Source organism: Zeugodacus cucurbitae, chromosome 5 (genome assembly GCF_028554725.1).
Source record: "Zeugodacus cucurbitae isolate PBARC_wt_2022May chromosome 5, idZeuCucr1.2, whole genome shotgun sequence".
Taxonomy (NCBI): Eukaryota; Metazoa; Arthropoda; class Insecta; order Diptera; family Tephritidae; genus Zeugodacus; species Zeugodacus cucurbitae.
Genome location: NC_071670.1, coordinates 35,774,200 through 35,799,733, shown reverse-complemented (window position 1 = coordinate 35,799,733; position 25,534 = coordinate 35,774,200). Strand labels below are relative to the sequence as shown.

Below are 25,534 nucleotides of genomic sequence, written 5' to 3'. Positions count from 1 at the left end.
TACTCTTTTACAGTTGCTTACGTTTAGACTCCGTTTTATAATAATAGAAATAAAACGAATATCGCTTTTATTTCCAATTTTTATTTTTGTTACATCATATTATGTGATTATATTATGTACGGTTAAAAAAATAACCCGTTATGTCATTGAACCCCGTATGTCTCGAACGAGCTTATCTTGATCTACTATGCTGGCCTAGTAGGCGGTCGATTTCCTTGTCTAGCTGGTCGTGGATGAGGAGCGTTACCTTGAAATGCTGGTCTCGGTATCGGCAGTGATCCCTGTCTTATATGACGCAGTAAAACCTGAGTATTTGTGGCAAAAAGTTCCCGCTCAGCACAATGTGTTAGAGTTAACAGTGTCGCGAAAACAAAAGTGGCAACTATAACTAGAAAAATGGACTTCATGTAAAGAACTTCACAAATTATTGCATACTTACAACGGAGTAAAGTGCTTTTATAAAACATGACGAAGATCGTAGTGAAGTGTTTTCAAATTGGAATGAAGTTTTGTACTGAGAAATGAAGTAGAATAAAATATTTATAGCTCACTGCTGCTATTTATATAGGAAAATGTGACGGAAATAGTATAATGAGTCTCAGACTATTATATTTTTATTGCATGCAGGTAACACACATTCGGAAACGTGCGACCTAATATTTGATAAAGAGAAAGCGATTTTTTTTTCATTAATATACATTATGAAACCCAGTATAATCCAGTTTAAACGTCATTGATGTTGTGTACCACTTTTATTACACTCTATCAGCCATACTCTAAAATAAGCGGAGTGATGTCCCCTGAACGATTGTACAGAAAAATGATAAATAATATTACCGATCCTGCCAGTATTATAGAATTCAGAACCTTACTGGGAATTGATACAGTTATATTTTTCCGAATTACCGTATTATTTGTTCTGATTTCAACATTCTTGGACTACTTCAAAAAAAAAAATTTAATGTATATATTCTAACTGAATATAAAAGAGATTTAGAACATGTTCACTAGATGGCGCTGATATCAAAATGTGCATAACTTCCGTCTATTAGATTTTTCCAATTATTATCGGGTCATCGTGTTCGTGTCGAAGTTAATTCTAAAATTGGGTAAACATCATTTGCAAAGGAGAAGTCTGAATATATTTGCGATATAAAAAATATCATCTATCAAGGTTTAAATTATGAAGAAAAGGTAATAAATTATCCAAATAGAAGAAATGTACTTTTTTCCGAGAAAGGGTCAAAATCACCCACAGATTCAAATTAATGAGGCAGAGGTAAGTTAGATTTAAAGCTATTATTGAAAACAAAATATTTTTAAAGCCGAGTTCAAAGAGTCACAAATAAAATTCTATATATTATACATAAATATTTTTTTTAAAGTAATTCGAAAGCACTGTTTAAATATTTAACTTGGGAACCCCAATTCATACGGTAGACATATATGCACATACGTATGGCTATGAGTTCATAATATTTTGTTTTTAAAATACTCATATTGTTCCTAAACACAATGTACAACATTTGTTTACTCATAAGACAATACATTGCTGCCGGTTATTAACTTTGCATTTATTCCATTCTCACTTCACACCCACACACATATTGTGCTCCTTACAGACGGTGGCGTATACGTAACCTAATTTTTCGTCGATTCCAGTGTGCGCTCAATAAAAAAACAAACGCCACAAACAATTCGGCATAGGAAATGAACTGGAAATTCGCGTAATTGGACTTGATTTAAAGCTTGTGCATGGCACACTTTTGCCTTTGCGAGTTTTATTGCTGTGTCGACATGTGTACGTAACGAGGTTAGCAGCGGTGCGTTTGTGGCATTTCGCATTCTAAATGCGATCATTTGACTTTTATTATGTTTTTGTGCTACACTTTAGTTACGAAGTTGTACCCTTTATTCTTTCGCTTTCTTTGCTGCTTCTTCGCTGCTTCGTAATGGCAAAAGTGTAAATTATTTTATGGAGCGCCGTTATTTCTGCACCTACGCCTGCGTAATTTTGTCTTGCCGACTTTGTAACGGTTGTACACACAGTGATACTCATATACAAATATAAATTTAAGATTTCAAAAAGGCTCCACAAAGTTCATTAATTTCACCCCACATCACTTTGTTGTAGCGAAACATTCAATATTGCTTGCGTTCCGTCCTTCTTTACTCTGGCTCCCTCTGGCTCACAACAACAACGCCGCACCATCAAAACAGATTTCGTGGTTTTCTTTGAATATTTGAAAGTTAATGACTTGGAAAACAATATATCTAAGGCTGTTTAGTGGCATATTTGCGCTGTCTACTATATTCTATTTCTCACTTCTCTCCGTCTTTGCCTCATTTGAATGGCTAATTAGGTTGCGCTTTGGTGCTTTGCACGATTTTTTATGATTTTAATAGTGTTTTGGAGATTTGGCGCTTGTTGGTTCGCACGCTAAATGTAAGGAGTTGAGATTTTTTGTGCTAAGGTTGTTTAAAATATGTTGTTTGTAGAAAAAAAATTAAGCATGTTCATATTCGCACATCAAATTTATATGATAGTGAGCGAAATGTATGTGTGAATAGTTTGGATGAAGTATATGTTATGTGTCTATTGTTAGCTCAGTTTTTTTCTAGATAAAAGTAAGCAGCTTTAAGCTCTGTGTTTGAGGTTCAAGTAATTGATTTACTAATTTAATGAGAGTGGTATCGTAGCGGGAATAAGGAAAGAACTTATCAGTGCCGGCTTCTGCTAGTTTTCTTTGTAGTTCTCTTTCTGTGCATATTTCCTATTAAAATACGTGTTTGTAGACAAAGCTCCTGCACAATTCAAGGCAATTTATACTTGGAGAAGAAGATATCTCATAACTTCTTTTACATCCTTCGAGAATCTATTTCAGCTTTAACCAGGTGTATGGTTGATTCTGATCACGGAGGTTCGAAGTACCATGCGCTTTAGCTGATGCATAAGATTTGTGTTTTGAAATTAACTTTTACAATCATTCACTTATAAATAAAAATTAAATCTAAATGTCATAGACTTTCTTAGAGTTGCCACCATATTGGGAAAGTGCAACCTAAATTATTACAAAATATTCATTTAGATATATTCTTGAGTAGGCATGCCACCTTTCACAAAGAGTAAAACTAACCAAAATATCCCCAATTCATAAAATAGTCTTGCAAAAAAATTAAAAATAATTTGAGATAGTGTTGCCATCTATGAAAGGGTAAAAATTTAATAAATAAATGACAAACGTTAATCACTTCACCAGAATTTAATCACCAGAAATTTGGTCAAGTGTTGTCACCTATTGCCAGATGAGTTACGCTGCGAGGTTTAAGATGAACTCGATAATTCCTTAACTTAAACATCGTTTGAAATAGAGTTGCCACCTATGGCAAGAGTTAAGAGTAGACAGAATATAAATTGAACGCACGTCACTTAAGAAGATCTTACATAGAGTATTCCAAGAGGTTTTTATACTCTCACAACAAAAGTTGCTAAGATAGTATTATAGTTTTGTTCACTAACGGTTGTTTGTAAGTCATAAAACTAAACGAGTTATAGTTATATAGGGTTATATATATCCAAATGATCAGGGTGACGAGACGAGTCAAAATCCGAATGTCTGTCTGTCCGTCCGTCCGTCCATTCAACGGATAACTTGAGTAAAAATTGAAATATCTTGACGAAACTTGGTACACATGTTCCTTGGGACCGTGAGAGGGTTGCTTTCGTACCCCACCTCCACCACCCATACAAAAGTTAGGTTGAAAATTACTAAAAATGGGTTAACTCTCTAACGAAAAACGTCCGGAACACTAAATTTTACAGAAGAACACTGATAACACATTTCAAAAATGAGCAAAATCAGTTCACAACCACGACTACTTCCCATTTAAATCAATTTTGAATTTCATCTCATTCCTTCACTTTATAATATATAGATACATTAAGTACCAAAGAAGACAACGAAATAAAACTTTACACAAATACTGTATATGATCCGTAGCATCACTTGTGAAAAAATTGTCGAAATCGGACTATAACTTTTCAAAGCCCCGGATATCGAATATGAAGAACTCAGTGCCCCATGGTAATTTTTCACCGAAAATATCGGTAAATCTCTCAGATATCTTAATTTAATTCAGAGGAAATTGTTTTCTTCTAATAGTGTGCTTCTCCAGAAATGGTTAAAATCGGGTCCCCTAGCACAATTTGTTAAGGGAAATTTTCGCCATATATTGGATCGAAAATATTGTAATAAAAACCAAATTTCAATAAAATCTCTTCATAAGTTTTGGAGAAATAGTGTTTCGTGGCCTTATGGACGGAACTTCTAAATGGTCTATCTCTCAGAATTTTGATTTTAAATTTTAGGATAATATTTTAATCATATTGTACTTTTTAAAAAGACACACAATACATATTTTTTAATTTTCTACATGAGTTCTTCTAATACTTTACTACAATACCTCATTTCTGTCGTTAATGAAAAAATTTCGCCTTTCGAGATTCAGTATTTTCCTTTTAATATTAGAAAAATTTACTTTGTAACATTGAATCCAATCAAATCACAAAGCAAGCCTTTAAGTTTTAGTCTATAAACCAGCAATTCTATTCTAGTCAAAATATATCAAGAAACACGACCTTTCCTGCTAAATTATACAATGGATTAAATATTCACCTTAAGAATATTATTTAAGAAATTTCAATTTGGCAAATCCTCATAAACGTGCCTGCCACAAAAGTGTACTGTCGCAGCAGACACACGTATGCAAGCAACACATGCATGTGTGTGTGAGCATAATACCGCTAGCAGATGTAGCAGAAGCAGAAAGCTGATGCAAGATCCCGTTTGGCACGTACATTTCGCATGAAACCAACACAAGATGCATGAATGCGTAATTTCGGGCGAATATTTGCTGACACGTATTTAACAGCAGTCGAAGAAAATAACATACAGTTAGGCGGCCGTCAGACATAGCGGCAGACAGGTAGACAAATTGCACGAAACTGACAGACGCACTCATGCGTTATGCGGATGACAGCTGAGCAAAGCAGCCAAACGGCCAACGTAGCCAAAGCAGCATGGCGGTAAGGCGGCGATGCTGATGAAGATGTGTGCAAATTGTTAAGCAAAGCAGAGAGATGAGTGAGTGCAACTGAAGCAGCAATTCAAACGTAAGGCGATCGGACGGTTTTGTGCTTAATCCAGTTGTGAGAGCTCCTTCGTAGTTGAGTGTGTGTTTGATTGGCAACACGGTTGCCAATTCGCATGCAGCATCTAACCCAATTGTTGGCATAACTGGCAGTGAGTGCAAGAAAATGCGCACACAAACACTCCCATGCACACATGCAAATACAAATTTGCTGAAGTTTACATATCATCAACATATCACCAGCGTGTGTTGGTGCGCCTGAAATATGCTGCATAACTAAATTTACTACCTGCTTCGTTACAATCAACGGCTGACAGACAATGTTTAATGTTAGCATGTTGCACAGTGAAGCATTTCAATAAAATCTTCCGTAAAAATAGTAATATTTGGTTTAAGAAACCAATTAGTAAATTGTATTAGAAAAAACTACAAACATTTTTATAATTTAATAAGCGATAGCTTGATAAATATTATACGCCCTACAAGTTCTAAAGCTTTCTATATAACAGACTAGCAGACCGCTCCGGCTTTGCACGTGTTTAAACAAACATTTTAAAAGTTTTAAGTTTTTACACACTCTCCCATACATATGTATGTACTTTGCCGTTTCTTGCGTGGGTCCATTTTAAAAAAGTGAAATTAGGAAAATTCTAACATGACATTTTTTTGTAATGAGCAAAAACTTGAATACGAGTACTCGTTACTCGACTCTTTGGTACGCGATTGCGATGCGAAGAGAATGACTTGCAAGACAATTTTCAGTTTCAGATTAAGATTCTCCATCACGGGGTCTTTTTGATACCCCATCTCGGAGCTATTTCCAGATTTTAGCAATAAATATAGCCTATCCTTTGTAATAACTCGGAGTGAATGTAGCTTTCCAATGGTGAAAGAATTCTTAAAATCGGCACAGTAGTTTTTGAGTTTATTCCTTACAAACATACATACAAATATTTCCTCTTTATAATAGTAGTATAGATTATACATATATATTTATACTTTTTATAGTATATAAATTTTCTTCAAATAATATTTAGTTCTAATATAATTAAGCTATCAAAATCCTATTTTTAAAAAGTTGAGGGTACCACGATACTTTTAGGGTTAATTTCATGAACTACTGAAACTCTTCAATTCTCCTAGTAAAAGACATAACTGGGTAACTGTCTTCTGTCTATTAGCACAAATACTAACACTTTTGAAATCACACAAGTTTATCGAAAATCTCAAAGAATTTGCTAAATCGGAGTAAATTACACCTCTGTCCAGGTGGTATTAACTCGCTTGAGCTTGTGATGGATAATTCTAACATTAAGCTATGTACACAAGGGAAGGGACTCCCGATATGTGGATATCGGTACTTATTTACTAATAGCCTCTCCTTATCTGAGTTCGATAATCTTAAGATAGTCACGCCTACTTGCCAAATAATGTTAATTTTAAACTCAACAGTTGTTATTCAACAAAGATTTTTATATAAAAAGCAGCACAAATAGTGTTTCCGACATATGTACGTCCGATTTGTTTTAAAAATTTGTGTGAATAGTTGTATACTTACCCCTAGTCCCCACATAGCGAAGAAAGGGGACCATGTATTTCGATCGATCACTATGTAATAACATTGAATGAGACATTTTCACTTAGCATTTCGCGAATACTATCATATACGGATAAAATCGGTTCATATTTTCTCCTAACAACCTTATAATGAATATATTGATATAATCTTCTCAATATTTATCCGAGATATAACTATAAAATTATGTCAATCTATTAGATATATACAGTACCTGGCCATCGAATAACGAACAATTACGAATTCCAAAAAAAAAAAAACTACGGTTACAATAATTGTCAGCCGATAACTATAAAGTAGGCAAGCTTATTCGAATATTATACCGATAATTATACAGTAGAAATATAGGCAAAGGATGCCACCCAGGTTGTGATTTTGTAACTTTCACCATAAATTAAAAACATTGTCAAAAAAATTTCGTTCGTAATTCGATGGCCAGCAGCTGTACATATTTTACTTATTGTTACTTAGAACCAAATGTTCCAAAAGTAATGGTTTCCTTTGAAAAAATTCGATACCATCCTTGTACATACAAAATATTGATCAATTTGAAAATTATCTTTCACATAAAGTGATTTAAAATTAAGCTTTATACATGCTCGGTTACAAGAGTAATATGTAAGAATATACCAATTTCGGTATATACGGGCTTTTCTTAATTATTAATCAATTTATTGAAAAATCAGGAGCTTAATAATCTCACGACTTTGGACTGCAATATAACTTTTTACTTGGCTCGAATTTTTCACAAATATAAGAGATATTTCAAGGGTTAATTTGTTAATTTTTAAGATTTAATATATATATAAAATTCCCACTTTAAAATTTTTTGTATTTTGATTAAATATTTTTCCCGATTTTGCCCATCTGGCAACACTGTGCATCGCACGTATGAACACATTTCTCGACTGCTTCGCCGCTTAACCACATGGCTACATTCACTACACTTTGCCATGTTCGTTAATGTTTCGCTTATGCTGTTGTTGCTGTTTTTGTTTTCTTCTGCTTACCACTTATGCGCACAGTTAATAGGCATGCATGTATACATATGTATATACGAAGAATGTATAAGTGTGTGTATTCATGTGATTGGTACATACCTGTGTTAATTTTCCATTAACAATGCTCAACGACTCCAATGTTGCACGTACATGCCGCAAACTGTTATCCTTTAGCGTCTCCAAGTGTGAGTGTGAAAATTGCAAATGCCTTATATTGACACCTGGTTGAAAGACATCCTGCGAGAGAGACGTGACCGAACGATCGAAATCATAAATGGATAATGAATGTATCGGCGATGAGATGCGTTCCAACGTGCTGCGCAACGACATGGCCGTCGTGCCGGGACACTCGAGAAATAAGCCTACAAATAACAAAAACAAGAAGAGAAACAAGTTGAAGGCGAGCATAAGAAACGTTGAGGTTGGAGTATGAAAAAGTTGTTAATATGTGTTAACATATGGATTAGCACCGTTATATGCGTTCTCGTACGCATGTAGAGACCTGCAGAGCATCAATGGAACACGTTCCCACATACAAATGTGGCATTACGCTAGTCAATTTGTGTGCGCGGCTGTGTTGCGCTGTTGCAAACGTGCTTGGGCAAACTCCACTTCAATTCTATTTCTCTTCTATTACTGAAACATCTTTTGGCACTTCGTTGTTGCGTTTGGCTATAATTTGAAATAATTTTGATACACATTAGATGTGTTCAATCGCACCTGTTCGTTATTTGTTAACTACTCGTATCAGTGTTTCGTAATTTGTTGTTAATTTGAGTTTTATATTTTCAATACACATATCTGTGAATTAAGGGTCAAATATTGAAACGAATACTTTAATATTTATTTGATAAGTTCAAATAAACCTACTTAAACCATTTCACGCTTATATATTCGAACCCATGCTCCATCGATTAAGCTCCTAGTGGTTTCTTCCCAGTTCGGATGTGTAGATGAGGCTGAGCTATCGGCATGAGTCATTGACGTGAACAATGAGTTCTTTATAAGATAGTTCGAACTTCGAAGATCAAGGCGAAGGTCCATGGACATTTTATCGCATTGAGAAAGCTGTATGTCCAAGGACTGTAAATCTAAACTATTGCACGGAGTGGCGAAACTCACTATGATAGTAATTATTTGAAGACCGCCAGAGAGTAGCATCTCTCAATATTATCGTACATTCCTCTGTCTCATTTCTATTTTGTTTTGTCATTTCTGCCATATCTTAAGTAAGCTCAGTAAACATTGAGTAATCGCAGTCGTAGGCTTTTATGATTAAGGATAGATCGAAACTGATCTAAAAGCTTTCAACAATTTATTGAATGTAACATCTAAAGAACATGGTACTATAATGGGGAATATGAAGTTTGAAAAAATAAGGCTTTATAGTAAAATCCACAGAACATACTACAGTTATGTTTAACTCACGAAATTGCCATGAATTTTGAGAGATCAGGATTACATGTGTATCGACTATTAATCGGTATTATGAAATATTATGCAACTGAATGTGATGAGGCTTACTGACTTCTATAAGCAATTTCAATGGAAGTATTTCAAATATTGAATAGTTATGCTTCTTTAAAGAATATCTTGAAACTCTATTAATCTAGAATTATATATAAGGTACTTCTAATACCAAGAAGTAACCCTTTATTGCAAGCGATGTCAGTTTCCTTAGCAATGGTAGTTCGGACTACCAGAGAGATATTTTTCTCGATGAATCAGAAGGTGGTTTGATTAAGATAATGGATAACGAACGTATATTTCACTTTGCGGCAATAATTGTGGCACAGACTCATTATGAAAATACTAAGGCAGAGTTAATCTCACCTATACTAAAGTACTCATTTAAATGCTGATATAAGTACTCAAGTTCCATTCTACATGTCTGTACATGGAATCAATTCTTTCGTTTCTAACATAAAATATTGAAGTGAGTGTAGTCACTTGGAATCATTCTAACACAGAGACCCTCATCTTAATATGACACGCCCATTTATTGTTTAATGCGATAAGATTAGTTACCTCTTTATAAGTTTATATTAGGTAGGGTTATCTGAATTCTAACTCTTTGATGACCTTTCCAAAATCACTTTATGAGATTATCTAAAGATTTATTGAGAAGACAGAAACTTTTATAAATATTTTTGGTATTTATTCGTTGAAAGCTGAGGTTGGTGGGGACTCTAAGGAACGAGAAAATATTTCAACAATGAAATATTTCGAAGACTACTTTGCATTGGGTAGAGTATAGCCGTATCGATAATAGCGCGCCATTCTTCTCTTTTCCTCGCAATTCGGCATCAGTTTGAAATTCCAAATGAAATCAGGTCGCTCTCCACCAAATCTTTCTAACGGAGTGGAGGTTTTCCTCTTCTGAGTATAAGCTAAAATATCATTTGAGGCACTATGATTATTATCTATGCCAATTATCTATTCTTTTTTAGTTAGCAGTGCCAAGTAGAGATATTTTTTTTTTGTGCAACTCTTCTGATTTTTTAAGAGATTACTCTAAATTAATCAGCATTTGAGTACTGCATATAGAAGGTGTTCCCGTTTAAATAAAAACTCACCATCTTCGAATTTATAGCACGGGCACGCCGAATTCTCATCGAAACTGGGACACTCAATACTGTTATGATTATTACTTTCGCCATCGTGCGCATTCGAGAGGCCAACAACACCGCCGTTGCCGCTTATGCCCAGTCCGCTGCCACCGCCAGCCTGACTCACGCCGCCAAAGCTGCTGCCGCTGAAGCCCACACTGCCAGGACTGCCATGACTCACGGAACGCACAGCGCGTTGGTGACGAACCCGGCCCAAGTCGCTGTCTTCACTAGCGTAGTTGTAGTTGTTGCTGTTGGTGTTAGCATTTGTGGGACTATGTTGCTGTATGACATGCAAAGTGTTGCTCCCACTGGGCGCATTCCGGATGACATTATTGTTGCTGCTGTGATATCTAGCTGCTGGTGATTCATTTGACGCTTGTGTTATTGTAGCTGCAGCGCCATGCAGCAGCAATTCATTGACGAAGTGCGCATTCCATGCCGTTTGCGTGCGGAGGTTCTCACCACCGCTGCGCTTCGCTTCAGCCAACGCATTGACGGCGGAGTCAAACAGCGTTGCTGTTGTAGTGTTGTATGATTGTTGTGTTGTTGCCGCTGCTGATGACAGCGATGAGGCTGTGAATGTTTGCGCTGCCGTCGGCAATGCTGTTGACACTGTCAACGCACCCACCGTGAACGCCGTCAACGTCTGCGCCAGAGCTTTTGATGCGGTCGTTGAATTTACGCTGGGCTTGGTTGAAGGAATGATGACATTTTCGATGGCATTGGTTGTGGTGGTGTGTGTGATGTCGGTAAGTTCGTTGGTCACGATGTTGTCAGCACTTTCAGTTGCTGACGACGGCGGCGATGGCGACTGCACCGTTTGGCTGGTGGTGGTTGCCAGCTTTGATGTTGCTATTACTATTTCTGCTGTTGGTGTTGTTGTTAATGTATCGCTCAATGTTGGTGGTTCGGTGACAATTGTTGTTGTTGTTGCCGCCGTTGCTGAGGTCTGAGGTTTCGTATTCGTTGCTGAGGGCAGTGACAGGCAAATGACGAGCACAAGGCAAAAGCGCAGCCATTGTTGTTGCTGCCGCTGTTGTTGTTGCTTTAGGAAAGTGGGCAAATGGGTGGACCAGCTCTGAGTATCATCGTCTTTTGATGCGCCACATGGTAGTTGTTGCACCAGATTATACCACCAATGTTTTTGTAGTGGTTGTTGTTGTTGCTGTCGTCGCTTGCGTATGTCACAGTGTTGGCCTAACTGTTGCTGTGTTGGCCTTCGCTTTTGACTTGCAATTCGTTGCGCTGAGGGGATATTGATGTCTTTGCTTCTGTTTTTGTTTTTGCTACTTCTGTTGTTGTTGTTGTGATCATCTTCATCACGTTGCTGACGGCAAGCGATGTCATCAACTCGCTTTGACTGCAAAGCTTTCGTTGTAGCCATTGCAGTTGTTGTTGTTGCAGCTGATTCGCCGATTTCGCATAAACCAATCGGCCACCGAAACGTTGTCCATGCCGCCGATTGCCTGGTTTTGGTTGCAACTTTGTCTGTTGTTGTTGCTGTTGTGATTGCACTCGACTGCCTGCTTGTTGCTACGTCCGCACTCATTGCTGCTATCGTGACTCGCAAATGTTGTTGTTATTGTTGTTGCTTTAGCTGTGCTTGCCCCGGGCAACGTTTAACTGCGGAAAGCCCACGCGAATTCACTATAATTGTTATACTGTTGGCCAAACGGTCGACTTGCAATTGATGCCGCTGTTTGACATTCACAATGATTATGCTGTCGTTGGTTTTGCGTCCGTTTGTCGCTACACACACATAACGGCGCGATTTACTATGTCGTCGGGCACCTGCTTTGTGCCGTGGCCAGTAATCACTTTGTAGCCGCTCTTTAGTGTATCTTCCGAAACAATTGCCTTGAGTGTTTCGGTATTTACCGTTAATGTCGGCTGTCACTACGCTCCGTTGCTGGCCTTGCAATTGCTCGCGTTGTTGCTGTTGCTGTTGCTGCACTCAACAGTTGTATGCTGTTTGTAGGCATTACTGTGGACTTAAATGCTCGGCATTGGAAATGGCGAGATTTCCTTTACAATCCGTTGCACGATTTGCTGAAACGGCTGCAGGCCATCTGTAAGAGAAATGCTTGGTTGAGTTTATGAGGACTTTAAAATGGTTTAAAGCGAAATACAACATATGCTAGTATTCAGTATAAAAAAAACTTAAAATTTTAATTTAGAGAGGTTATCTTGATTCTTCACTTAAAAAGCCTAGCCTTGCTCATATAAAATCTCTGGAAAGAAGAAGATAAGACATAGACAAAGAATACAGATTAAAAGCAAAGCTGCACATAGTTTTCAGAGACCGTGTTCTTATAATGTTTTCACCTAGATTAAGTTAGGTTAGGTTAAAGGGGATGATCTAATGTCTCACAGGAGATCCCACTTGGACAGCTAGAACCAGTCCTTTGAGATGCCGCAAACTCCTCAAAATGGATGCACAAAACACTCAATTAACGGCTAAGCCTTTTGAGTCTTTCACGAATTTATAGAGGCAACTAATTTTTAGTTTGCTTCGGGACAGTTCATCTGGTTCTCCGAAGTTGGACAATGGAGGAGTGGAGTGTATCGATGTCTCAATCTCCGTTTCTTCCATGCAACTTTGGCAATTTGCATCAGTCAGGATAATTAGTCTCACGGCATGGTACCCCATCGGGCAGTCGTCAGTAATGGGTTCTATCATAACGACCAGCTGAACCTTACTAAGAGCAAATAGCTCAGTGGATCACCAGCGATCTATCTTAGGCCAGCAATATCCTGCAGTCGCACTCCTCCTCCAACTAGCTTTCTGAACTTAGATCTGAGTCTGTGAAAAAGGTCACCGTGCCTCTTTTCCACCGACTACGTCCCGCAACATAGTAATCCAGATTTAGAATCCAGAGAATTTGGATTGTATATTTTTGGGATCTTTGAAATACCCAGCTTCTCTGCGTCGATGCCTCCACCTAGTGTTCGGATTTTGTAAAACCAAACACTAAAACTACTCAAATAACACTCAGATAACCACTTGAAGAACTCAACCCCAGGAGATTTAAATATATTCTATTTCGTTTGAAGATATGGATTCACTTTTTGCAACTAAGAATGCCTCATGAATTGGAACTTAAAGTTTCTTCTTCTCTCTGCAGCGAAGTTTGTGACCTAAATACGAATCGGGGATGTTATTTTAAATTTTAGGCATTTTCATATTACGTGCCAAATGCCATTAAATTCTCATTAATGCAGAGTCTTTTAAGACACTGTGTGGTTGCGCCAAAAACTTTGAAAGTAAAACTAATAAGAATGGCTGACAGCCAACATAATGTGAACATCCGACAAATGCATGCAAATTGCAACACAACTGACAACTTGGCCCTTGTACAACAACAATAAAAAGTAGTATTGCACCAGTATTTAAAGATTTACACGTCGGAAGTGGTGAGATTTAAATTTTTCTCTTGGTAGCCCACAGGAAATGGTACACATTTCAACTGTGAAAGTGACAAAATGGAAATTATGTGTAAAATGACTTGGCACGAGTGCAAATTGCATTTGTGGTTGGAAGATATTTTATGATAAAAATTTAATTAGATATCGTTTTATATATATTCACTCTCCGCGGTTGAACTCATAATTGCTTCAAGACGCTGTCTTTCCTGCTTAGCTGAAATATGTTGATAAACGAATTTGTCGAACAAACAAGTCGATAATGTGAATCGCTAGAGATATGGGCAGTCTAGATGATTAAAGGATATTCTGTTAGAAGACAAGACAGAAAATTTTTAGGTCACTTATGGAGCGCTACCGAGCTAAGGCGAAACTTAACGCATTTATCGATCGAAAAGAAGAGGTTTCGAGAGTATGAGTCAATGTGAAATGATATTGAGGGACTGTGGTAGGATGCTTTACAAACTGAGCTATTCTATCCTGGTGGCGAGAACACAAGAGAGAGCATGACACAATCCCTAACCCCAACAGTGTCCGTTGAAAACGTGTTGCCAATATAAATTCAGTTTGAAATAGGATTGAACAGATAAACTATACCACACTCTAATATATATCGCGGAATCTTAGAATTGACGTTAGAGAAGCAGCATGTGGCAGAAACATAGGCCAACCGATGCTGGGTAAGAACTGGTTTGTTTCGTGTTATAAAACGTCAATGGCATATTCGGAATTGTTTTGGACATCTTGATTCCAACACTCCATAGTGTTGATTCTACTTTTAAAATTCGAATCGTTTGAATATACTTTTTAAAAACACATCTACTATATTTGAATAAAAACACTGTTGTTCCGGTTACTCTAATTTGAATAAAGAAATAATGCGAATGATGCTGGAGGTAAGTAAGAATAAACGAGCAGTTAGCCTACTCACGCTTTCTTTTTGACAATCAATTTTTTAAACTACTTTACGGATGGTTGACGTTAAAATCCATAAAAAATGATATGGATTTGTTGTAGAAAAGGATTCAGAGAACTAATGAAGAACCCGTTGGAGAGGTATAACATCATAAGGGAAGATGGATACCGCTACTGGGAGACCAAGTATAAAAGAAAGAAACCTAACTTTCTAGTTCAATTTTCGAAGCATTGAAAGGGCTGACAAGACATTGTGAACTAGGCTAAAACAATTTAAACACTACTATGTTTAATCAATAATCTCGAATAGCAATTACCCGCTTGAAGAACAACAAAGCAGCGGGGGCCGATAGATTACCGGCAGAACTATTCAAATACGGCGGCGAAGAACTGATAAGGTGCATGTATCAGCTTCTTTGCAGAATATGGTCGGAAGAAAGCATGCCTGACGATTGGCATCTCAGTGTGCTCTGCCCAATCCATAAAAAGGGAGATCCCACAATCTGCGCCAATTACCGTGGGATCAGCCTCCTAAATATCGCATACAAGGTTCTATCGAGTGTACTGTGTGAAGGACTAAAGCCCACCGTCAACGAACTGATTGGACCTTATCAGTGTGGCTTTAGACCTGGAAAATCGACAACTGACCAGATATTCACCATGCGCCAAATCTTGGAGAAGACCCGTGAAAAGAGGATCGACACACACCACCTTTTTGTCGATTTTAAAGCTGCTTTCGACAGCACGAAAAGGAGATGCCTTTACGCCGCGATGTCTGAATTTGGTATCCCCGCAAAACTAATACGGCTGTGTAAATTGACGTTGAGCAACACCAAAGCTCCGTCATGATTGGGAAGGACCTCTCCGAGCCGTTCGATACCAAACGAGGTTTCAGACAAGGTGACTCACTATCGTGCGACTTCTTTAACCTGAGAAGGAGAGAGAGTGGTGGCGCACTATCGTCGATTCGGCTATAACCGGCTAAACGGTTGCAACGCCAATCACATACATACATGTTTAATCAAGAATGGATTGATGGATTGATGTTGAGGTTGAGTATGGCGATCTTCAATTTCGGATGCAGTATTTATTTATTAAACTTAATAATTTATTATTTTTCAATCTAATGATTCTTTATATCGCCACAACTCATGAAACTTCACGCATTTTTTTCTACTCAAAACACTTTCCAACTCATTTTAAGTTGAGTTGAATACTTTTGTTTTTGTATTCCTGTCCGCATGCTTCGGCTGCTGGGAGCGGCAAAAATTTATTATTGCCATTTACTATGCCACTGTAACGCAATATGTCTGCGCTGAAAAATATCATGGATCACGTAGCATAAGCATCTACAAACTTCAAGCGGAAACACCTAGCAGCCTTGCACTACATTCGCTTACAAACATGTGTACATGTGTATCTATGATATTTCTTCAATTTCCGCATATCATATTTCGGCAAAGTGCTGCTGTTTCGCTGGTTGTAAGATTGCGCGCAGCCTTGCGCGGCGCGGCGCCTTGGCTTGGTGTTTATTTCGCCTCACTCAAAGACAACCGAAGCAAATCACCATGAAAAATTACCCAGAAGACAATCCGAGCAAGGCCAAGCAGACAGTCAGCGAGCAGCTAGCTGAGAATGTGGCTGAGACACAAAAAAAAAATCACAAAAAGAAGAATCTTCGCCGAAAAAATTTCACTTATTTTCGCTTTAGCGAGAAATTTTCGACGACACAGCGCAGCTGCTCGCCGACGGTTAAGACGGAGCGGCAAGGCAAGGCAAGAAAGCCGTCGAAAATCAGTGCCACAGCTGAAATTGCCACTTTTTAACACATTTCGCTCATTTTCACTTGGCCACACCGACACACACCAAAACACATACAAGGAGGTGGATGGCAGCACTTTGGTGCCGCCTGTGAAATTCATACTGGCGCCCATAACGAAATAAGCCAGCATAACAGGATGTAAAAAATTATACTCAAATTCTAAAATGCCATTTTGGTTGTTATTTTAACTAGCTGATCATCCGGCGGCAACAACTGCTGCAGCAACAGCAGTGGAGCAGCAGCCAACGCTTTTGGGCGCACTTGTGCTCACTCAGCATAAATCTGATGGTTCAGCTGATGGCGTTCACTTTTTCAAGCCATGACCATTTAGCGACAAATTCTACAACAGCAACAACAACAACAGGGAGTGCTCGGTGTATATGACGCGGGGGTAATGCATGCGAGCAGGGGGCGGCGGTTATAATGAATGAATCAGGCATTGTGTTGGACGGAAGTAGACGGTTAGGAAATGCATGTCAAATGGACGCGTTCAAGAAATAAATGAAATGCTTTTAGTGCACTCAGTTGAAACTGGGCGAAATCACGGCGGCAACTGTGCCAAATATCCAAACAATTTGTGCTTTTAAGCTTACAAAAGCAGTGACATTTTAAAAATGTTAGCCGCTCTTATTGGTTCTTTCGCGCAACAATGGATTGTGTGTTTTATGAAAAACTATTTTGTATTCTAATATTTTAAAATTTGTGTATTAAAATTTTTGAAATCGTCTTCAAAATGAACTATTTTTAAGCTAAAATTACAAGTTTCCCGGAGCAGACGTTTGACTTGTGGAAGCATAGGGTTAACAAAATGATTGAGAAGTTAGTTGGCCTTTCTTGGTGGAACTCGATGTATTTTTTGCCAAAATACATTTTTTGATACGAATCAACATCATCTCCGCTCTTTATACACGAAATATCTGCAAAAATACACTGAAGTGTGAAAGTTGAGGTTCACCACTATCTCTTTAAAACGATTACATTCTAGAAGAAGATAACTCGAGATTCATTGAACGAATTTAAATACTTACTTTCTTGATATAGTCTTAGATTAGATTTTATTAGCGGATCGCACAGCGCCCTACGGTCTATTATGCCCTCTCCTGTTTATCACAGAATACCATCCAGTCCTGTAGCTCTAAGAAAATATAGTAACGCTGCAGGGCTGGTGGTCGCGATACTTTCCTCTTGGGAATATAGAGAACCCATTGCCTGACTCCTTAACCCCGCTATCGCGTGACATTCCAGGAATAGGTACTCAGGTGTTTCCGTTTACAAATCACAGAATCTGCACAGGTCCGTTGATCAGATCCCGAGTTTGTTCAGAAGACGCCTTAGTCTGCAGTGGCCAGTGTAAAGTGCAACTAGTTGCCTCATTTTGTTTCTTGGGAGCGCAATAAGTTGCTTGAATCTCTTGCGGTTGTACCCCCCTAGAAAAAGTTTGGAGTGGAGAAGTCCCTACAATTACAGCCAGTAGCGATTCAAACTTACCAATTCGCCTTCGAGTAGTACATTTCTGAGAACTTGCGGACCAACAGCAATGAAGGGCTTCGGCCCCACCGGCCTGGCAGCCGTGGCCTACCTAGCTGGCTGGTCTGCGAGTTCGTTGCCTTATATGACTCTGTGTCCCAGTACCCAGAACAATGTTAATTTGTTGTAGCTGTTGTTGTTATAGTATACTCAGTAAAACAATTTTGAAACAATCTTAATAAAAACTTTCTATCCGTAGTAGAATTGGTGTGCAAGATCTATTGGGAATTTTAAATACTAGTAAAGGACAACACAACCCTATAATCCCTCATCGAAACCCTCTGCTTTAGTGGTTATGATCTTATGAGACTTGACAAACAGTTTAAATTTTAGTTACTAATGACCTTAATTATCCTCAAAATTGTTATATATGCGGCAAGTAAATGTCTTACCTTGAAAAAGGTTTGAGAAGACTTCGAACAATACGCAATTAAAAATTTGCTAAAAAAAAAAAAACAAATTCAAAAGAAATTGTTACACTTCGCAAGTGACAACTTTCGTAAGCAGCTAAACACATATTTAGCTCGTGTTTCATATTGAAACAGGTGTTGGGAAGTAATTCACCGTAAACCGTATGTATGCCAATGAACTCTCTCATAAAATGTATGGTTTTCAAAAATGCTTCCGTTTATTCTAATTGGCACTGCCTTGATTTTGCAAATTTTATTTACCAAATAAAAATATTTGCGAACGTGCGAAATTGTTATACAAAAAAATTTGCAACACTAATATTAACATTTGGTAGAAAAAACAGATATTTTAGTAGGGCTGAGGGCCACATTTTTACTATAAAAGTTTGGAAACACCAGAAGCACTAATAGTTGCGAAAGAATTGGCTAAGGTCATAGCGGAATATTCCTAATATTTCCAAATCTTTGAAATTTGCAGAGTAGTAAAATGCGTTGCCTACTTTTAGCATTCAACATATTCTTCGCGTTATTCTCTTGCGCCTTGTCTGCGCGTGTTTGTGTCGTGGATACACGCAACTGCTATCGTCAGACAAACGTTTGTGGACGCTTCGGTCAATCGAATTTGTGTCAGAGTTTTAGCAATAATTGTGAGCTGCAATCGGCTAATTGTCAGCAGACAGCACGTAATTATCTAATTATTTTGTGGAACTAGAAACGGATATATCTAATAATAATTCTTTTTTTCCTTCAATTAGAATACACTAAAGTCGATGCGTCCTACTGCAGTCAATTGAGTAACGGTATAAGAGGTTTCTGTCTAGGTAGAAGCGGTGGACATGGTTTTGGTAGTCACGGTTATGGTGGTTACGGTTACGGCTCTGGCGCCAATGTACAGCCGATTAAATTTAGAGGTTAAACTTAAGTTGGAGTTTTGATATTGTTTTCTGTGTTTATTTTTATTTTCGAATATTCTATTTCGCCTAGTTTGTAGTATAGTAAGCATACTAAATAAACATAAATATATGTTATGTGTACACACATGTCTTTTATGCAAATAGTAGGGCAAAAAAGCCCAAGCTTACGTAGTCATACAGTATGACCAAAAAGTAAGGAAATACAAATATTTTCCTATTATTAATAAATAAACGATTTATAAGTTAATAATATTTATTATTATTTTTCAAAAATATTTTCCGAAATTGAAAACATATTATAGCTCCAAAGTAGAAGTTGCACAACGTTATTGTTTTAAATTAATGCCCACTCAATTAATTATTAAAAAATGTTAAAAATATATATCAATTAAAAAAGATCAATTTTTTAGTGTCGTTAAGTATTCAAAGGACTGCTATTATTTTATTTTTTGTTTCAAAGATGTCACAGACCAAATATTTTTTAAAATTTGAATCTTACTTGTTTGCGTCATTAGTTTTATGAAGCAGTGTACTCCCATTTTAATAACAAAAAAAAATAAATATTTGTCATTCTTAACTACTCAAATCAACATACTCAGTCACTATATAAACCCGCGACCTTCATACTTATCGCTTAGTTTTCCAAAAAAAAGTTTTAGTGACCATGAAATTCTTCCTCACATTCAGTCTGGTGCTCACACTTTGCCTGGCGTTGGCCAGCGGCTTTCGCAGATGTGTTATAAAAGACTACGATTGCACTGTGGACCAGAAAATTTGCGCACGCGGTCCATGGGGACAGTGTCGTACATTCAAGAATCCATGCTCGATGCAAATGGAGAATTGTCATCGCTTTAGGCGTAAGTGGTCAAGAAATTTAAAAAGTGAAATAGTTTATTAATTTCTCTGTATTCTTTTCAGCATTTGAACAAACCGCACTGACCGCCTGCAACGGTTTGGCGGATAATACTTTGGGGAACTGTTAAGCGGTTTTTATGTAATATTTATATAATTGGGCGAAAGTATTTTTAAGTGTCTTAATTTGACTTAAAAGCCATTTGGAAGATTTAGTTTTCTATGAAAAAATATATGAATGAATAATACAACTAAAATTAAAAATAAAATAAAATTTGGAAATATATTTAATTATTTGAGGAAACATAAGACTAGAAATGCAGTAGAAAATTGTCTTTAGTTTAAATAATACAAACTTTATATTAAAATTAAAATTCTGTCAAGTGAAAGGTTCTCTGATAGCATACTAACCTACGAAGTGAAAACTTCGAGAAACTGGACTTTTCCGTGAGTTTAGAATGAATGAGGGAGTTATCACATATACTCAAACTGACAGAATAAAGTAAACCTTTTTATTTATTTTCAATTCCTAGAACCATGTTTCGAAGCTCTATATCATGAACGTCGCTACAAATTAGATAAATGGAACAACTCGGGTTTATTTCATTTGACTCTCTTTTATATGCGAGATTCATTCAGCTAATATATAGATGATTCGATTTAATGGAGAAGAGAAATTTATAAAAGTTCAGATTTAAAAATAATACCTATTTTCTTTAAATAAACTATAACAACTTTATATTGTAGGACATTCTTGGTGTAATATATGCTATTGAGCAGATTATTATTATGTTTCTCGATCCACGATCTTCTATATATAAACAAATTTTTAATGATATTCTCGAGTAGAACCCTCTAAGTTTATGAAATTAAAATTTTTATTACAAAATTAAAAATCGCATAGACCTTTTATATAGATTCCATCATTTATTGAATAATATCAAGGCACATATCACAAATGTAAGAAAAAATCGGGCAGTCATCTCGTACAGAGTCGGCCTTACTTAATTTGTTTTATACATGGTCTCTGTTCTTGACCAGATTATTCATCAGTCCTGCCAAAATAGTATTATATTGGGTTTCATGATAGTTTCATTCCAAAAAATTAAAACTATAAAAGCATAATTTCTTCTATTAGCCTTAAATATAAAGTTATTTCTTCTACGAGTGTAGATTTTTTTCAAATTTGCTCTAGATCAAAGAATGGATAATATTAGAGAGATTATAGTGAAATGTAAGCAACAGTTTTGCTTTAACTGGAGTAAAGAAAAGCAAAATGTTTCAACAAAGATATTTCTAGTATTGATCGAAAGTTCTTCATCTTAATTCACTATGTACTAGAATTCATATAAGTGATTCCATGCAACCCTGCTAAGTGTGTTAAAATATTGAAGAAAGCGTTTTTTAAACAGAAATCGGAAAAAAAATTAGAGAAGTTACAAACAAAACGAATACCTTTGATATCAATTAGAGAAATATGTTTGATAAATTATTTTATGGTCATAGATTATATTTAATGGGTACAAAATTAGATTTTGGAGAAAAAGTTATATATTAAAAGCAGGATTTGTGTGATTTTTCCAAAACTGTTCGCATTTTTTTACTATTGTCCATCGATATTTTTGAGTTTTGATAATTATTATCCTTTAAGATGTCCATCAATATATTAAAGAGCTCAGGTACTTTTCTAGTGTGAGCATTGTATTTATCATAAGAAAACGGGCACTATAGTAATCGCCATGACTGTAAAAACGGTTTCTGTAACAATCATTGCCTACATTCAGGCGCTTGACAAATAAATTACGTTTTAAATTAAATAAACATGTTTTATGCTTTACAATTTTGACAAGACTTCTTGACTACAAAATACTTATTGATTGCTAAAAATAATACAAAAAATAATTTTCTTGCATTTTTCCACGAATTATTACTTAATTGAACGAAATTAATTCCTTACTTTAGGTTGTGGTTGCTATGGCCACAATGAAAGCTATTAACTGTCAACAAAGCAGCAAACTTGCCACCTTTTCCAACAATATTTTTTATACTTTTAAGTGAGTGTAGATGTGTTTCTGTGTATTTGTATTGCCTGGTGGTGCTAAACAACTACAACAACAATATACCGGCTGCCGGCCTTTCGCCGGTGGTGGCGTTGCACTTGTCTTGTTTACATTAGCGCTTAGTTTATGTACATTTAATAATGACAGTGAACGCGGCGGCGCTGGCCATTACCGAAACAAATGCTGGTGAAAATACGAAAATCTTGAATGAAAATTAATTTGAAAATACGACAGAAGCGGCGCGTGGGCCACGGCGTGGCAATAACCATTCGATTAAATTGAAATCGGTTTGCAATTTTCCGTTGGACAACTAAAGTAAACAAGTGAAAGAATGTGTCTGTTTGCAAGGGAAACTCAAGTGGGCAAAATTGGGCGAACATTACAAAATAAAATGTGTCTAAACAATCGAAATTAAAGTGCTAAATTGTGGAGGGAACGCCGAAGACAGTGAAAAAGTACAAAAAGACAGCAAAGAATTGGTAAGAAGCGTGTACGGTGAAGTGTGTAAAAGTGGAAATTGCGCAAATACGTCTGAAGTGGCCTAAACCAACAGCGAAGAAAGCAAGAGGCTTGCCCATTACTTGGTCAAACTCAATTACGCCGCCTGTTCCTTTGTATATTTGTATATGTGTGTATGTGCGCGAGTTTGGCTTTTAATTTCACATTAAGTTCGGAAAGCATTTAATTCAATTGAAATAAACAACAATTTAAATTTCGCTCAAAATGCAGAAAACAGCTGCCTTGCCGCGCCACTCGTGGCATGTACCGCAGTCGACGCTGGCCGGACGCAGCGGCGCACTTATTGATTTTTTCCCCAAGAGTTCGATTGCTTGCCACTTTGGTTTTACACTTCTTTGTTTTGCTTAATTTTTCCGCTGCTTAAGTTATTTTTCATTTCCATTGCAGCAACAACAACAACAACAACAGCAACTGCAACTATTTAATATTACTTTTCTCTGCTTCTTGCGCTATCGCGCCAACTACGTTTCTTTAATTTCAACTTTTTCCTGCCATTCCTCAGCAACTCTGCGTTGTTTTTCGTTTTTCTTTCTAAATATTCTAGAAACGAAACTTTTGAGTGGTTGCCATTCATTCAGCGCGTGCAAATGCAATAAAATCCATCAACAACTTCTCACGCGCTGCAAATTGCAGTTCACCAACAGCGGAAAGCCAATCAACTGTGGCTCCTTTCACACGGATATTCGGAGAAAAAAAGCGTAGAATTAATTTAATCAGGGAACTAGTTGGAAAAATAAATTAACCTACAAATTTAATAGTTATTCAACGTGCGTGTTGTAGCGCGTGCTAATAAGATTTATTGAGGATTTTATGAAATTCGTTAAAAATTTGTGTTTTCGGTTCTGGTGATTTCACTACTGACATATATAAGTAGACTTGCCAATTTTTTTTTTTATAAAGATCTAAATTGATAATAAGTGGACTCAAATATCTCAGTTATCTTCGATTTGCCAAATTTTAGAGAGTGGCGAATAGTACACACAACTGGTATAACGTCGTTATAGTTTCCCCCATCCTACCCTCATTTTCCACCTATAAGACTAATCTCATATCAAACAAGTAAGGAAAGGCTAATTTCGGGTGTAACCGAACATTTTATACTCTCGCAATTTATTGAAGAAATTTTATTAAGATAACACACAAAATACCAATAAATTCGGTATAAAGTTTAATAGAATAACGAAAATCGTCATATATAGATATGAGGGCTGAGGTAATTCTTGAACCAATTTCATTCATTTTCACCAGCAAGGTACACTATATCCAAAACTATACGCTCACTTAATTTTGCTAAGATATCTCACATATTAACCAATACATATATGCGGAATAAAGTCCACCGTATAATTAGGTATATGGGAGCTAGGAGATGTTAAGACCCGATTTTAATAATTTTTGGAACAGAGACACACTTTCAGAAGAAAACATTTTCCTCTGAATTACATTAAATTATCTAAGAGATTTACCCATATTTTCGGTTAAAATTTACCCTTAGGCGCTGATTTCAACATGTTCGATATCAGGGGCCTTGAAAAGTTATAGTACGTTTTCGACAATTTTTTTACAAGTGAAGCCAGAGATGATATGCACTATTTGTGTAAAGTTTTATTTCGCTATATTCATTGGTTCCTTATGTATTTCTAATGTATGTAAGGAAAGTAGTCGTGATTGTGAACCGATTTCGCCCATTTTTTATCCGTGTTATCAGACTGTCAAGATAACACGGATATTATATACCGAATATCATTGAAATCTGTCGAGAAGTTCTTGAGATATCGTTTTTGACCCATAAGTGGGCGATGCCACGCACATTTTTCATTTTGTAAAAAAATCTGAGTGCAGATTCTGTCTGCTATTTCTTAAGTAAAATTTAGTAATTTTCAACCTAACCTTTGTATGCAAGGTGGGCGTGGTTTTATCCGATTTCAACTATTTTCATGATGTGTGGTGCCTGCCACTTTTTAGTCTTCAATAGAAGGGTAAAAGTATTTTTGTCTTAGAATTCATGGCCCACCGAGTTTTTAGGCTCGTGGTCAATGAACTTCGTTAGGAAATAATCTTTATTTCTTTACGAATCCAGCACAATGATAATTTGCTATGGAAATGGCAAACAAAATTAAGAGAATGGAGTTCCCTATGAGCTCCAATATATTTTAGGGTCGAACCAGATGTAAAAATGTTCAGAATGTGTTGTTTGTGTATAATATGCATGTAAGTATTTTAACAATATGCCTTCCATTGTACCGTCTTTGCATAATTTTCAATTTGTGCACAAGCTGCACAAGCACACCAACAAACAAACTAAGTGCAACGTATTTTAGAATCTCCCCGCATTTTTAGTCCATGTTGTTTATTTCTTTTTGTTCTTGCTACCTGCAACAAATTGGGTCCCTCCACTCGACAAGTGCCATTGAATGTAGAAAATAGATAAAAACAAACTAAAGTCACGCTTCACTTCTGTTTGCGCGCGGTTGCCACCTTCAACGTACGCGACCGCGGTGCCGCATGCAACCTGTTTCCATCAAGCCATTAAAGCATTAGTGTGTTTCAGTGTGTGTGTGCAAGTGCTCTCCTACTAGCAGCGTTGCAATCATTTACTTTTGTTGTTGTTGTTAACGTTATTTGTGTGATGTCATCGTAGTTGCAATAACATTAACATGAACACCCTATAAAAATGTCGGTGTTTACATGACGACGACGAAGGTGAATGATGCAGATGAAGATGAGCATGACGAAAAGGACACGAGCAATA

At 36.8% G+C, this 25,534-nt stretch overlaps 2 protein-coding genes and 1 long non-coding RNA gene across 5 annotated transcripts in view; 1 reads left to right on the top strand and 2 right to left on the bottom strand.

The window, feature by feature from the left end:
• Window positions 1-25,534, bottom strand: part of LOC105215500 (uncharacterized) — a 465,848-nt gene that overhangs the window by 25,971 nt on the left and 414,343 nt on the right. For all 3 annotated transcript variants that reach the window (XM_054230743.1, XM_054230744.1, XM_011189445.3), the window contains 2 exons: window positions 10,305-12,409; window positions 7,828-8,090 (listed from right to left, as the gene is read on the bottom strand). In XM_054230743.1, coding sequence (XP_054086718.1) covers window positions 7,828-8,090; window positions 10,305-11,889 — 1,848 coding nt within the window. In that variant the 5' untranslated portion in view covers window positions 11,890-12,409. The remainder of the gene's footprint in view (window positions 1-7,827; window positions 8,091-10,304; window positions 12,410-25,534) is intronic.
• LOC128921884 (uncharacterized) lies at window positions 30-573 on the bottom strand. Its single transcript, XR_008471202.1, has 2 exons — window positions 440-573; window positions 30-388 (listed from the first exon to the last, which is right to left on the bottom strand). It is a non-coding gene; the product is annotated as an uncharacterized LOC128921884 (long non-coding RNA).
• Window positions 18,823-19,471, top strand: LOC105215501 (uncharacterized). Its single transcript, XM_011189446.3, has 2 exons — window positions 18,823-19,120; window positions 19,193-19,471. Exons 1-2 carry the CDS (start codon window positions 18,925-18,927, stop codon window positions 19,351-19,353), a joined length of 357 nt encoding a protein of 118 aa, XP_011187748.1. The 5' UTR covers window positions 18,823-18,924; the 3' UTR covers window positions 19,354-19,471.

Excerpts from the sequence above, each read along its gene's own strand:
- LOC105215501 (XM_011189446.3), top strand. The coding sequence starts at position 18,925 with ATGCGTTGCCTACTTTTAGCATTCAACATATTCTTCGCGTTATTCTCT. Across the intron at positions 19,121-19,192 it reads TAATTGTCAGCAGACAGCAC|AATACACTAAAGTCGATGCG; the intron begins GTAATTATCTAA and ends TCCTTCAATTAG.